This window comes from Micropterus salmoides, unplaced genomic scaffold (genome assembly GCF_014851395.1).
Source record: "Micropterus salmoides isolate LMB-PRFRI ecotype aquatic unplaced genomic scaffold, ASM1485139v1 Ms_hic_scaffold_8, whole genome shotgun sequence".
Lineage (NCBI taxonomy): Eukaryota > Metazoa > Chordata > Actinopteri > Centrarchiformes > Centrarchidae > Micropterus > Micropterus salmoides.
This window is the reverse complement of record NW_024044570.1, coordinates 31050289-31065264: the sequence shown is the minus strand read 5'-3', so window position 1 is coordinate 31065264 and position 14976 is coordinate 31050289. Positions and strand designations below refer to the sequence as shown.

General features: G+C 40.8%; 1 protein-coding gene across 1 annotated transcript in view; it reads right to left on the bottom strand.

Moving 5' to 3' along the window:
* The window catches only part of hydin (HYDIN axonemal central pair apparatus protein), an 81598-nt gene that overhangs the window by 17500 nt on the left and 49122 nt on the right, over positions 1 to 14976 (bottom strand). The window contains exons 40-68 of the mRNA XM_038706541.1: positions 14555 to 14745; positions 14220 to 14294; positions 13720 to 13903; positions 13430 to 13571; positions 12849 to 13005; positions 12641 to 12734; positions 12386 to 12489; positions 11610 to 11774; positions 10319 to 10525; positions 9982 to 10188; positions 9406 to 9653; positions 9102 to 9284; positions 8292 to 8411; positions 8043 to 8202; positions 7712 to 7884; positions 7296 to 7494; positions 6962 to 7055; positions 6757 to 6850; positions 6454 to 6622; positions 5895 to 5977; positions 5445 to 5600; positions 4379 to 4484; positions 2855 to 3059; positions 2449 to 2681; positions 2189 to 2337; positions 1835 to 2030; positions 1608 to 1710; positions 475 to 714; positions 138 to 280 (exon numbers count right to left, since the gene is read on the bottom strand). Of these exons, the coding sequence (XP_038562469.1) occupies positions 138 to 280; positions 475 to 714; positions 1608 to 1710; positions 1835 to 2030; positions 2189 to 2337; positions 2449 to 2681; positions 2855 to 3059; positions 4379 to 4484; positions 5445 to 5600; positions 5895 to 5977; positions 6454 to 6622; positions 6757 to 6850; positions 6962 to 7055; positions 7296 to 7494; positions 7712 to 7884; positions 8043 to 8202; positions 8292 to 8411; positions 9102 to 9284; positions 9406 to 9653; positions 9982 to 10188; positions 10319 to 10525; positions 11610 to 11774; positions 12386 to 12489; positions 12641 to 12734; positions 12849 to 13005; positions 13430 to 13571; positions 13720 to 13903; positions 14220 to 14294; positions 14555 to 14745 (4580 nt within the window). The remainder of the gene's footprint in view (positions 1 to 137; positions 281 to 474; positions 715 to 1607; positions 1711 to 1834; positions 2031 to 2188; positions 2338 to 2448; positions 2682 to 2854; positions 3060 to 4378; positions 4485 to 5444; positions 5601 to 5894; positions 5978 to 6453; positions 6623 to 6756; positions 6851 to 6961; positions 7056 to 7295; positions 7495 to 7711; positions 7885 to 8042; positions 8203 to 8291; positions 8412 to 9101; positions 9285 to 9405; positions 9654 to 9981; positions 10189 to 10318; positions 10526 to 11609; positions 11775 to 12385; positions 12490 to 12640; positions 12735 to 12848; positions 13006 to 13429; positions 13572 to 13719; positions 13904 to 14219; positions 14295 to 14554; positions 14746 to 14976) is intronic.

Here is a 14976-nt window from a genome sequence, read left to right as displayed (position 1 = left end):
TTAATGTAACTATCGATAGTGTACAATTTATTACTGGCAAGAACCAGGGCTTTAAATATGAGTCTTAAGACATTATTTCTTTCTAAACCCGCCCCTCTTCCACAGTCACACTTTCATTCCTTCCTTCAGTGTTTTACCTGTGGTGAAAAGAAGACATGGGGTCCAGCTGGAGGCCATTCAAACCTCACCACCTGGCTGCTGCTGTGGTTGGTCATGGTAAAACTCTCTTGGTAGGGACAATCAACATGGCAGTCACCAAAATTCAGCACCTCATAATTACCTGTGAAAGAGAAACAGTCTTTGTAGAAAAATCCAAGATAACAAGCTATCTTAATAAATCACAATGGCACTTACAGCCTTTCTCTGTGCAAAATCACGTGACTGCTTCTCTGGTTGATTAATATATCTACTTTATACCTCTTCCTCTCCATTCCTAATATGTGATTAGTTTCCTGCCCTCCTTTCTTCTCTCACCTCCTTCATCATCTTCCTGATCCATTTCCTGCAATGATCTGCCAATGTTGTCAAGAGAGACAATTTCCTGGTAAGCTTCTCCGCTCACTCGTATTATGGTTTTGCTGTACTGGTTGTCCCCCACTTGCAGTGACATCTTGGCCTTGATGCTCAGGGGCTCGTAAGAGCAGAAGTTGACCTCAAACTCCACCTGCTCGTTAACATTCATACTCAGGATGGCTCTGTGCACCAACTGATGCTCTGTGGACGAAGGAGTGTCACTAATAAGAAATGTGTGATTTTTCTACTGTTGTGTGCACTCAACTGTTTTTTGTTTCATCACAAGGAAGACATTACTATTCTCCGAATAAATTGCAAAATTCATTTTTTTATTTTTGTCTCCTGCAATGCAAGCTGCATTCTTGGGTCACTGGGGTGGATAACCACTTATTTATAAATAAGTATCAAAATGTGACAAATGACACAAGTTGCACAAAACCGTATGGCTGAAGGGGAATTTTCAGTAGTTGTACATAACATGCTAAATTATAAATGTAAATGCTCCGTATTTGTATAGCGCCTCCTGAGCCCCAGTGTCACACAGTTTGTCAATTTACAATTCTGCATGTGGTTTTGGGATCATGTAAATTATAACCATAGTCTCTCTGGGAGATTGTCAAGTCTGTCTACTCCTGCATATGTGAACAAAAAGCCTTTTGGAGAGAAGAAAGTGAGTTACCAGACCTCTATAGCCCGCTCCTCATCGCTGCTGGAGGCCACAGTTGCTGCTGTCCCTCACCCAACTGTCTAAATATATTCTTGCAATTGCACTACTACTAGTGAAAGATGGGTTGCAATCACAGCTGACATCAGTCTGTGTCGTGAGGGGTTCAGTGCCCAGTTATTAGTGTAGACAGGGGTACAATAGGGACTAATGAATTCTATAATACTGAGCAGCAGCAGTAACAGTAGCAGTACTGCTTGGGAACTGAGTAGTAAGAACAATCATACACACAACAAAATGAACAGTATATTGACACCTTGTTGCAAAGGAACCTTTGGCATTGTGTACAATTTGTAACTACTAAATCATTATGTAAGTGAAGAGGAGATGCAATGTACTGCAGACAGAGTTTTACAGGTTAAGGTTGTACCTGTTGTGCCCTCAAGCTGTGTGGAGTCAATGGAGCTACAAGTGTTGCCACGAGCAGCTTTGAGGGTGAACACACCATGTTTATCCAGCATGTCAATCTGGACCTACACAATACAGAGCCACAAAGTACATTAAGTGACACTACTTTACAACGTTGTTGTGCTAAAAGAACTTTGTTTAAAAATAGTTTGGGGATGCCCCAAAATCAATAATGAGGACTCCTCTCACCTGAGCCGGAACATTTCCATCATTTAGCAGAACCAGGGACAGGGCATGTTTGCGCCCTACCAATACTCGTTTGAACTGCAGCAATGGGCTTCCTCCACTGTTCCTCAGAGGTGGACGCACCACACACACGCTGGGCAGAGTACCCTCTCCTGTTAGGTCAAATTCTAGCACCTTGCTCTTGAATGTTGGGGTCATTCTGGATCAGACAGAGAAAAGAGTAGGTGGGTAGTGGTCAGCAAAATAAAGGTGATACTGTTCTTTTACTACAGTCACAGTAGTAGCAGGAATAAAATAAAATAAAAACATCATCAAAGAGAACACTAAAGTGGCATACACAGTCATGCACTCATATACCTGCTGGTTCCTTCCATTGTAGCCTCAAACACAGCACTGTAGAGCTGCATCATCTGGGGTGTGAAGGTGACCACAGCGAATGAGTGTGACTGGCTGGGAATGCTCAGTGTTGTAGCAGACAAATCAAAAGCCTCAACGTTACGGGATGTCTGTAAGGAAATACAGGATATTTTTGACCTGCTAACTACCATCTACCACAGTCACAAAGCGTTTGTAAGCACTTATCCATGTATCTACCCACAGAGCTTTACATGCCCTACCTTAGAAGCAACATATTTGATGGCCAAGCTGAGCACGCAGGGCACCTTAGTGTTGTTGGTGAGTTTGAAGCGGGCCTTAGCGCTTCGCCCAACTAGGACTTTGTTGAAAATAAACTTGTTCTCATCTTGGACATAAATGCTTTCAGCATGGCAAAACTGCTCAGAGGAGAGCTGAGCGCTGTTGTAGCACAGATGGTGTTCCTCAAAGATGGAGGCCATGTCTAATGCTATTCCTGGGAAACAAAAAAAAGAAGTCAGATACAGTTAGTTAAAGGAATAGCACTTGATGATCGACCACTTTTGTCCCTAATGTGGACCATCTAAATGTTTACTGACTGTTTTCCTGAATGCAAATTGTTTGTGCCCATCAATCATATAAAACACAAGTAGATCATATATCTCTCACCTGGTTTGCAGACTTCAGCCAGCAGTCTGTATGGTATGCCGTCAGGCTGGTCTGAGGGGTCACGGTCACTGATGTCAATCAGCAAACCCTGGTTCCAGTTGCCCAGCTGTTCAGCTACACAATCCACTGTCACCACCTGCTGAGACCCTGGCTGCAGGCTTCCTGTGCAGGGAGACACTGAGAACACCCCCATGGTGAGGCGATTCTAGAGGGAAACATGTAAGGATGTAGAAAAGTACAGATGAATATACTGGGGAAACAACACAAAATGAGACTAATTTAACTTGATTTAAATAGCATAATGAAAATGCGTTTTTTTTCTGTTGTATAAATGAAATATTTGTTATTTCACCCAAAAGACACAAAACTATACTGCTACGCCGACGTGCAGATTCAGAGCGCTTCTTTATATTTTGAATATAAATGACTTGATTTTGGGGTGAATATTTCACGTCACTGTTGGTGGGGGACTAAAACTCTCCCACGGTGCAGAGCAGAGGGAGAGACGCTGTGCTGCTGCAAGAAAAGCCGCTGACTGAGATTACTCGGAGCAGGGAATAAATTAGCCTAGAATGTAATGGATTAGTGTAGGCACATTTCTCACTTTCCCCATGTTTGTCTGAATAACTCTAGATTTGGCATTGGACTCGTAGTAGAGAACGAGATCTGTTAACTGTTTTTGTACCAAATAGGTTGACTAGACACTGATGTTCGTCATACTGCAGTTAAATATTTTAATCAAAATGATTGCTAAGGACAATTCAGTATGCTGGATATTGGTAGGGACATGTCCTACTGTCCCTATTAAATGCTACTGCATGGATGAGCATAAGCAGTTACTTTCCTTTACTTTAAAAAAGTGTGTCTATCTTATACGACACCTTCTGAATAAATCTTGCAAACCTCCAGCCTTGCTCACATCAGAGCAGAGCACTCCTTTTTATTTGTTTTGAAATGAATCTGATTCATAGACCTTTTCACAGCAAACGTGTTCCTGACTTGTTTTGTGATTGTTACTTGTCATATCAGGAAATGCACAGGTGGAACTAATAACATTAAAGATGGCTCTGCTACCAATTAATGATAAAGTCACACCTGTGTTTGACAAGTTAAAATACTGCTTTGAAAAAAGTCTGTTCTACTTTCATAAATGTGTAAAGACCAGCATAACTAGCATTATGTTACATCATTTAAAATACAAAATATCATTATCATTATGATTGTTTTGCAATTAATTATGGTTTAATTGTTTAAACCATAATTAATGTTAGCTTGACTAATTAAAATAACATGAATATTGTAATTGACAATAGGTGCTTTTTTGTCATTTCTATGAACTGATCCTTTAAGCGACCTCTAAATCAGAGGCATAAATCTCGCTATGCTATGCATACACTGTATTTACCACAATGAGAAATGTAAAAGAACACTCATTGATTACCACTGAGAAAATGGTTAGAACAAACATGGAGAAACAAAACAGAAACACTTTCATTGTTGTCATTTCCACAAGCAGTCTCTCACCTGTGTAATACTCATGTCTTTCTGGAAGGACTCACGTCGCACTTTGAAACTGGCACCAGTGGGTCTCCCTGAATGACTCTCTTGTGGCATCTTCTTACCTGGACCCCTGCGACCAGTTCCCGGGGACACAAACCATAATTTAATTTAAACATCTTTACATTTTCTTAACTGATACCGGGAGTAGGGTTTGTAGTCAATTCAGTGGTCTGTCCACTGACCAACACAGATCATTGGTTAATAGCACGAGGGGCACGGAAGCAAGTGGTGTAGACCAGTTAGTGAGTGGTCCGTGGAGTGGTCTTTATGGTCCTAATCCACCTTCTCTTGCTCTTGCTGTAGTGGTAACTCGAGTGGTTAGCCGAATGTCAGAGATGTCTATGTCTATTTTGTAGACTGTATTGTCGATTATGCCTTTATCTGTCTATCTATCTATCTATGCATAGCATCTGAGTCGTATGTGACTATTTTATTTAATGCTTTAGTAAATATAAACCAGTGGTCCAAACAGTCTTTTTGGTCTGGTCGCATTTTCCTAATCCTCCTTTGGCTGTGTTAGCCCACACTTTTGTTAGCTATGAATGCACTTGAAGGTGACAAATAAACTCCACAAATCATATTTTGTCTATAAATCACATTCTCTTGTACATTAGGTCCACAAATTACAACCTTTATAAACATTTATCAGGCAGAGTTTTACACCACCCAAACTATCTCATGTCAGTTGGAAAAGGCCTTGACCCACAAGCACACATGCATACTTAACCACACTGAATAAGCTTACATTAACCTAAGCCAAAGGGATTGGCAGCAAAAAAAATGCTTCAGTGAAGCTTCATTTGTAAAGTGTATTACATGTTAATATGGGATTCGTCAAATATGGCAGCAGACATGGTTCAGCATGTACAGTATTTCATCAACAAGCCAAGAGCATCTGCGCTGAGCTGCTACTTTTAAATTTATTTTGCTTTTAAATAAAAAAAGTACTGTTCCATTCCAGCTTCATTCCAAAAGTGTTAAGCCCTGTGTTTCTGTGTATAATGTTTGTTGGATTGTTCTGTTCTCCTACCCTGGCCTCCCTGGTGGAGCAGGATCCATGATCATGCGGCAGATGGTAAAACGTGTCTCAAAGACTCCATTGTTCTCAATAGTGAAGCTCTTGCTTTTCTTGGAGCCGTAGATCCGTGGACCAAAGTTAATGTCACATGCAGGTGTGATCTTGTACCTAAAGAAGGAGCACACAACCAATTCACAATTTGTGCTTCAGCCGAATCTTGGAACTGCCTCCTATCAAAAAAATAATGAAGCTTGCCGATTATGATGGTAAGTAATGCATTTTGATGTATTCTGTAAAGCATAACATGTACTAACTGTGATGTATGAAAACGATTAAGATTATCATTCAATAGAATCCAAAAATAAAGTTTAGTGAGGGTTAAAACAATCCAAATCACAAATTGCTTCTCATTTACATTAGATAAATATAACATAAAAGAGAAAGTATGAATCAACCCTTAACCTGGAGAAGACAGACTTGACTGAAACCTTGATGGCTAAGATTGCTATGGTTTCTCCTCCACTCCCAATGCTGGGTTCAATCACCTGCATATGAGAAAAACAACATATTCCAGTAACTCATGAAGCAAGTTGTATTGTCATGACTCTGCTTCTACCTTGTATCTGTATTTGAACAAATTACAAATTGGGTGAAACCTGACAAAGCAATCACAGGGTCTGGGAGCATCTTACTTCCATATTTAATGTTGTATAATCATGTTTGGTTTGGTTTGTTTTTGTGCTCTTTATCCATTATTGGATATTAAAATTGACATGTAGACGGTGTTAATGAGCAGAAGGAGTCCCCCCAACCTAGAGATGTTGTGATTATACGGGATGCATCCTGGCCACCAGTGCATGGACAAATGAAATTTTAAATCTTCATAAACATTTGTCTTATACCCATGTGTGCCTAATCTTTGGCTAACAAGGTTAGAAAATCCTTCTCCATTCCATTATGTCTTCAATATGTAGTTGAACCTCCAGTTCTGTGATCATTAAGACCAGTGTATGGCTCAGACCTGGCAAGGCAGGACAGGTTGCTCTCTAATTAAGACTTCTGTTTTGGGTCTGCAGAGGATCTGCACTGTTGTGGCCTTCTCGTGGGGTGTTAGAGTACCACACTGGGGGGACACCGTGAAAATGGAGTCTAGGTTTGGCTGGGTTGGGTTGGTCTGCTGAAATGTGAACCTTGTGGAAAGAAAGGAATGCAAGTGAACAACTTTATTAGTACCTTGGTGAAATCAAAATCACTTACAATAATGTGGAACTCAGACTGATACTATGGCAAACTGTTAAGTCAAAAACTAGCACCTCAAACTCACTTGTAGGCTATTTCATATTTTCCTTGGTTTTTCATCCTGAGAGACAGTTTGGCCTCTTCAAAGACTTTGATCGTTCCAAAGTCCAGACAGCCATCTGCCAGAGAAACAAGAGTATATAGAATATTGTTTTTAGGATCCAGGAGTGAAAATCCCAAATGTTTAGTTAGAGAAGACAAATTAACCTATTTAATCTACCAGTTTCTACCTGGTGAGATGTCCAGAGCTATATCATAGGCTTCAGCAGTGACCTGTATGTTTTCGGTGTGTACGATTCCTAGAATCTTCGCCACGTCAGATACCTGAAACAAAACACACAGCACACGCTGTACATACATACATATATACATACAAATATGTATGAAATACCCAGTTTGACACCCTCCACATCTATCTGCATAGGCTTTGTCCATTTTCATCTGACTTGATTTTACATATTTTTGAATCACCCTTGACATTCGCAGGTGCTTCTGACTGTCTAGATCAACATTTGAATAACACTGAGTTCATACTGTTATTAATGTGTATTTATATTACTTTACCTCCAGACGTAAGATCTTCTTAATGTGGAGTGGCTTCCTGGCCCTGAAGTGCAAGCTCAGGGGGATAGAGGAGTTAGGTGAGATGATGCCCTCATCCTGTGGCACACTGAACTCATCGCCCAAATCCTCCGCACCCTGCAGTCTCCAGGACACCGGCAGAGCTGTCTTATTGTGCAGCATCACACTACGGCTGTCCTGCCTAGAAAGAAAGTTGGAAGAAGGCCGGTTGGGTGGACAGAGGGATAGACAGTTTAGTTCATACAAGAATTCAAAAATAACCTCTGTAATTAACGTACAGTATTTCAACTTTATCATGTTTCTTCTCTATTTGGAGGGCCTGCACTGTGCAAAAATCCCATGTAAAGGTATTGATGAAAAAATGTGTATTCCAAGATTTAGTACTCTATATTTGGTACCTGTGCAGCAAAACCCTGTCAAAATGCAAATGCTTGCTTTCCAGCTCCAGCATTGGCCGAACACCCCAGCAGGAGAGGTTTATGATGACAAGCTCTGGATTGTCCTTGATATAGCAAACAACACTGTCCTTCATTTGTCCCAGTTTTGTTGGGTAGGCCCACACTGTCAACTCCTAGCAGGACAGAGAATATTTACATGTACTAATGCTATTATCATCTGTATTGCTTCAAAGGACACCAAAATATTCACAATCTTGTATGTTCCCTTTGCTTTGGTCATTACATCATCAGTTTTCTGAATGAGAGTGTTAATAGACTAGTGCTCTGGTACCTGTTTCTGGTCAGGTTTGAGAGTCATGGTGGGGGGGTACAGCAGATATGTGGTGGCCTGGGTATCATGCTGGAAACTGAATTGGACCTCAGCCTCCAGACCTGAATTGTTATGAATCACCAGTCTCTCTGTGTTCTCTGGGTACTTATTTTCCTTGTATCTACATAAACACATGTAAATCTGTAAATACAAAGGCAAACGCTGATACAAACGCACAAAGCCGTACACTGCCATCACTCTGCCTCTCACCTGTCTCTGGTCTTGCCACAGAGTAATGGTCCAAACTCAAAGTATCCAGGTGTGATAACATAAGTCTTCTGGGTCCCTTCTGTCATTTGTGGCACCTTCTTACTGAGGGCAAAAAGAGTCCTGGGAAAACCACATATGATAACTTTAAGTCTAACATGTCATGTAGTCACATTAGTAAGAAAAATAATGTGACTAATGTAAATATATTGTTAGTAATTCCTTATTATCAATAGCTTTTTATTATTAAAAGGACGAAAAAGGGACACAGTGACAGAGGAGCAGCAGTAATAAAGAAAACAACAATGTGTTATTAGAAGTGGTATTGAAGAGGACCACACACATCACAGCAGTGACATTTGCAGGTTAAGTTTACATGCTGTTTATGGTGCTACAGCTGAGGCAGCTAATTAGCTATCTAGCCTGCAAACTGACGTTAGCAGTGCTGCTCTTTTCCTCTGTGAATGTCTGTTTGGTCGCTCGTTCCACAAGCTAAGGTGCAGGACAAGACGTGTTCACTTTTGTAATTTAGATAAGGAGAGTTTAGCAGAAAAGCTGATGTGGGTTGTTGCTCAAAGTCTGTGGCTCTTGTGTTGAGTAGCAGGCTGCTGTCTGGCTGTTAGTCAGTGTGACTGTTGGCTCTGTCTATGATAGAAGGCTTTATTGCTTTATGCAAAGATTTGTTTGGCAAACAAATATTAGGTGAAATATCAAGACTAAAGTGTAATTATTATGTAGTATGTATTTGTATTCCCGTTCTCTTTCTTTACCATCTATATTACCGCATTACATTATAAAACAATGCTGACTGACATGTAGTCTTTGCAGATGGAGGGATAGGTGCAAAGTCCTCTGCAGGGGAGCTGGTAGTGTCTCTTGGTGCCCAGTAGCTCAAAGTTGAAAGTCTGTTCAAACCTCCCTGGGGAGTCTGAGTAGAACCAGATCTTCAGAACCACTTCACTGTTGGGGGGTACAACCCAGCGAAATCTGGTCAGGCTGCACACACACAAGCGCACACACACACACACACACACACGCTTAATAAAACCACAATATCAAAGCAAAGAAACCCAACAATGTCTCCTTGCAGAGTTTGTCTGGTTGTGTTTTAACTTGCCTCTGCTTGCGTTTCAGCTCCAAATTCCTTTGGTGTTGGTGTTGGTCCTGTTCGATGCAGTCCGACATGGAGGAGACGTGTACCTGAGGTGAGCGAGACCGGTCCGAGTCCTTTGATTTTGTCTTGGCTGAAGTTCGTCTCCTGCTCCTCTGACTCTCTCCGTCCTTTTTATCCTTGTCCTTTGTTACTGCACTCTCCTTAGTGCTGCCCTTGCCACCACTTTTGGAAGGTGTTGCTGCTGCCTCTACCTTTAGTGTGAACACCATTCTGATTTTAAAATCTTAAATCTTTTACATTTTTAAGATCAGTTTGTACTTTTGATTTATTGATTGTTATAATTTGGTTTCATAAACCTGTGAGACCAAGGTAGAGATGAACGGTAGCTTGTATTTCAGTGCAGGTAAATTCTTAGCCCTAATTATTCTTCTAAGACTGCATTTCCTGTAAATCCTGCTGGTTCTTGCCATACAAGAATGTAACTTCTTTGGACAAGACCATAACTTTAACATCTCAAATTTTTTCCACTTATGCATGTGTGTTTAAGTGTATATTCATGTGGTGTGAAATTACCATGACCTTTACAACTGATGTTTGTAAATCTTCCTCTGAATCTTTTTTCTCCTCACGCCGTTCGCCCAGCTCAGAGGGAACCAGGAAGGTGAAACAGTCACAGGTGAGTTGACTGTTAGATTGCTTTCTGGTTTTGGGGAAAGGAACCATGGAGAACGTGGTTGGAGGAAGGATGGGTGGGCCGCCAGGTCCAAACCCCAAATCCTCCAACACCTAACAAGACCAAAAGAGAGAAGGAAATAGATTAGGCAGCGATGATTAACTGGTGTAAAGTGAGAAGAGGGAAGACACATATAGTTAATTATACAAACTACAAAAACAAGACAAATTAGACAAGTCATACTTCATCCAGTGGAGGCAGGACGCTGCTGCTGAGCAGTTCTGTGGCACTCGGATAGTCTTTCCCTGTTACATTCAGCACAATGTGAGGGATGTCTTGTGGATACACCTTGTCTCCTGCCTTGTCTGCTTCAGGTGGTGCTGCCATCTGACTGGGCAGTGGAGACAATGTCTTGGTACTGGCTTTCTTGCTCCTCTTGCCAACAGGGGTCTGTGTACACAGGGATACACAGGATTAAAATGATGTATACAAAATTTAAAGTGTAGTAACACTGAGGCTTCCTTTGTCTATATGCAATTTATGCAAATGTAAAGAATTAACAGTTAGTACCAGAGGTTTTCTTTTTCTTGCTGAGTTCTATTAGAAAGTATGGTGTTAGACAGACACTCAATAGTAGTGTCCCACTGATGGCTAGCCCCACAGGAATTTCTTTTTCTTTGACAGCCAGTATGCCTAATCCTATGTGAAGACTCCGGGTCGGAATTTTCGTAAAATCCATGGCTGTTGTGAGCATGCACGCTCCGGAGCCTATCGTCTGCTGAATCTGTGCCGTACACACAGCAACACCGCAGCTAAAACCATAACATGTCTGGCTCCCAGCACAACACAGACTCCAACACAAACTCCACGTAAGGATAAAAACCAACAACAATGTGCAGGAGCCTCTCAGGACAAACGAGAATCAGATCGACGTCAGGTGAAAACACAGTCAACATCAGAAAGACTCCAGTCACGGAGAGACCTCCACTTTGTTTTGGGACTGACTAAACCGACACAGAGTTGTCTTTCATCCTATTGGACAGGTTAACTAACATTACTGAAAAACATGAGAAATATATTGTGATTTTGTGCTTTAGTTGGCTCAAGATAGATAACATAGCACGCCCACTAACGCCGAGCAGTTGCAAACATCATGTGGTGTAAAATTCTACAGTTTTATGGCCTTCCACATTACTTGAACAGCTAATGCGATCCATATTACAATCCTGTGTACCATCAGTATTATGTCAAAGTACTAAATGCATTCAGTGTCACGTTATCATGTAATGAGCATGGATTGCTAAAACCTCAAGCTGATAAAAATATTCCTGTAACTTTGCAGTGGGAGTTTAAATGAGTTTCCAGCATGTTGTGTGAAGCTGACCAGTGTTTCTGTCTGCACGATTATGCTCGCTCATTTTGAGCACACGTACGAGCACACAAAAGGTTTCAATCTAAAAACCGCACCAAAAACTACATATTGCCCCTTTAACTTAAGTATAAAGAAAATACAACTGACAGTCAGCAAACTCACCTGTTTCTCGGTTGCAGCATCCTCTGACACTGGTGGACATTCTTCACTGGGGAGCGGGACCAGTAACAAGCCCTGGACTCGGTCCCAGTGATGCAGGATGTGTTCGACCTTTTCCTGGATCCGCTCATACTCACTAAACTGAGACTGCAACTCATCCACACTGGACTGGGTAGGGAAACAAAGGTGGATAGTAGATTACAAAGAGGTCATCAGCATTTAACAGTAAGAATTGCTCTACAAATGGCAGAGGCTCAGTGTAGTTGTGAGGGTAATTCTAAACGCAACAGATTGTATGACTAAAATTGTCTTTACTTAATTATTACAAAAGTATTAACTAAGTTCAGAGCAGCAGTTTATTTTTCCACTATAATGTTCATGGCGAATTCGACAACAGTATTACATGTAAATGTGAATGTAATTCATTTGCTGCTATATTTTTTTTCATCTGTCATTAAATGTTTTTAAAGCACAGTAAATTCCCAGTATTCAGTGCTAAGTTTGATATCATGAACAACAGAGCCTGAGTGCAAGAGTGCAATTACAAATGAAAGAAAGGTATGTTCATTTTCTAATGACACAAAACATGCGGTTGCAGATGGTATTTTTTGTGTGAATGCAGGACCCATTATGGCATTATCTTAATAAAGATTCTAGAAATAGAAAGTACTTGTATTGAAATGTGTCGGTAAATGTGACACTAAATACTCATTTGACAACATGATGCGTTGCTGTGTGAGGTTCAGCGTGTCACTGCCTTCGCTCCTTAATAAACCCACAATTTCTCCCTCCAGCTTGTCTTCAGGTTGGGGAGACTCTGCCTGTAAAACTTTGGCTTCTTCTGTCCTTGTGTGTGAATGATCAGCCTCTTTGTTTTGATGCACTGTATTAGCAAAGAGGAACAATAATAATCCATGGTTACATTTTTGATCATGACTTTTAATAATCAGAATGACATTGATTTCTTAGTGTATTGTGTTAATATGTCCTGGAAGTTCCTACGTCCTGCATTGAAGCATGCTGCGATTACTTACACATGTTGGCACCTTCATTTATATTTACGTCCACTAGTGACTCTTTTGACTTGTTACAGGTAGACATCCTCCTCCCATTCAATGCATCTGATGACTGAAGAGGAAATGAAACAAATTAATTTTATTTGTGTGTGCTAATGGGAGCTTGGATATATTTTAGTTCACATTGGATTTTGTTTTCGTGAAGGAATGGGATACACATACAGACCTGCTTTCCCTCCACCAAGCTCTTCTTCTTTGATGCTTCTTTATTATCCTTTTTTGCCAGCTTTTTGCTCTTCTTCTTCAATTCTTCTTCTCTCAGCCTCTTCATCTCTTCCTGGTTCCTCTGTTCTTTGTGTACTTTTACTATTCGCCCAAGCTCCCTTACGCACAGATCACACACGTTAAGTACACCCACACACAGTTTTTATATTTTTTTTTATTGAAAATGTTCCCACTGATTGGTGGAAGCTTTGTCAGCTAATTCTCTGAACACTCTAATTAGTGTTTGTAAACAAAGCTCAAAAACTAGACTCTAGAGGGGACTTCAAACAAGTAATGTACACAACATGAAAAACTGGAGGGTTAAATGAGGACCTCATCCAGGTATGCAGACACATAGTCCAAGCTGATATGTATTTTCTCAAATCTTTATCTATATTTCTTTCACGTCCCCATGAACAGGTGGCATTTATTAGGCTGAAACAAGCAATTTACGACACGTTTGTCCAATTGAGCGAGTATGGTTTTAGGATAAGAATGCAAACATTTTCTTGCGTTAGGTCCAATATGTCTTGGAGTCGGTACCTGAGTTTGTGCAGTCTGAGCTTCTCTCTATGTCTCAAGGCAATACGCTCCTTCACCTCTTCTGGCAGAGCATCATACTCATCCCCATCGAGCTCCTGTAACCACTGCTCCTCCCTGTCAGCTTTCTCTTTCTTCAGAGCCTCTGAAGGGCACACACACAGACAGTTCAACATACTGTACATTGTTATCAACCTTACTGAGTAGAAATAATAATACGATAACTTTGATGAGTTCTGTCCTCTGTACACTCTAAGAATTTGTGTTTGTGTGTGAGCTGGTGCATGTTTTACCCTGGGCTTCTCTCTGTGCTGTCTCCCTTGCCTTCAGGGCAGCGTAGGAGTCAGACAAGTTGACTACATAGATGTGTTTGCGATTATTAAGGGCCTTGAGAACAACTTGCAGCGTGCTTGCTGCTGACTGAGTGTAGACAGACTCCAGGCTGCCAATCACTATGCCACGGTGACAATCGCTTAGCTGTTATCATGACGGCAGCACCAACAGCAATGACAAGAAAAAAGAGCAAAACATGAGAAGACACAATGAAACTTAGACACAATACATATCTGATATCTGCCAGTTTTAAGTTTAAGTGTTTAAGTGCAACTAGTTGCAAGCCTTTTTGATGTAATATTTATCTACTTGTCATCTGCACTATATTAGATTTAACTTTATCTATAGGTCCTGTGACATTGTGCTCTAGCAGTTAACTTTGAAACTGTGTCACACAGAATACTACTACTATATAATGCATATATAGCGCTGCCACCATCTTTCTAAACAGTTAACTAACCTGAAATCTTTCCGCCAGAATTTCAACCAGTAGCTGCTCGGGCAAGAGATTTCTGAATGTGGTCACATCTCCTCCCTGAAGTGAGACCACACCAAAAGAAATTGGTGATTCACATTAAATTATTACTTAATATATTCACAATTTTATATAATCATTTTATACCCAGACATAAAAGAGAGATTTTGCTTGCAAAGATAAATGTATGTGTAGATGTATCCAGTAGGTCCATAACCTGAATTTATAGAGAAAAAGCAAGATTTTCCCAATCCCAAACCTACTAAAATAGTTAAACATCCCAAACACAGCAGATGACCAGAGGACTTGAGAAAATGTACCAGGCAAAGGGCGAAGTCTTTGTTTTCGGTCTCCTGAGGAGCTTTGGAGTCATTTTTACTGCAGCTGTCCTCTCTGAGTTTTGCAAGAACTTCCACAGTGTCATGTGAAGCTGCAGCTGAATTTGTAGCTGGATCTGAGGATTCAAGATGTGGTGCAGGTCCCGGTTCTTTGTTTTTTTCAAAGGACTGAGCTGGAAGCAAATGGGTTTATTTATTTTCACCTTCATTTATCAATTTAAACCAGACACTATGCTCTTCTGCAGTACTGTCCTCTGACTATCTGTCACGCTCGGTCCGTGACCAGTGTATTTGATAGTGTTTTTGTGGTTTCTCTGGTGTGTGGTGTGGGTGTGGTCTCTCTTAGGCACCTGGCTCTCCGGCACAGCTGCTGACAATCAATCAAGCTCCTGCTGAAAAACTCT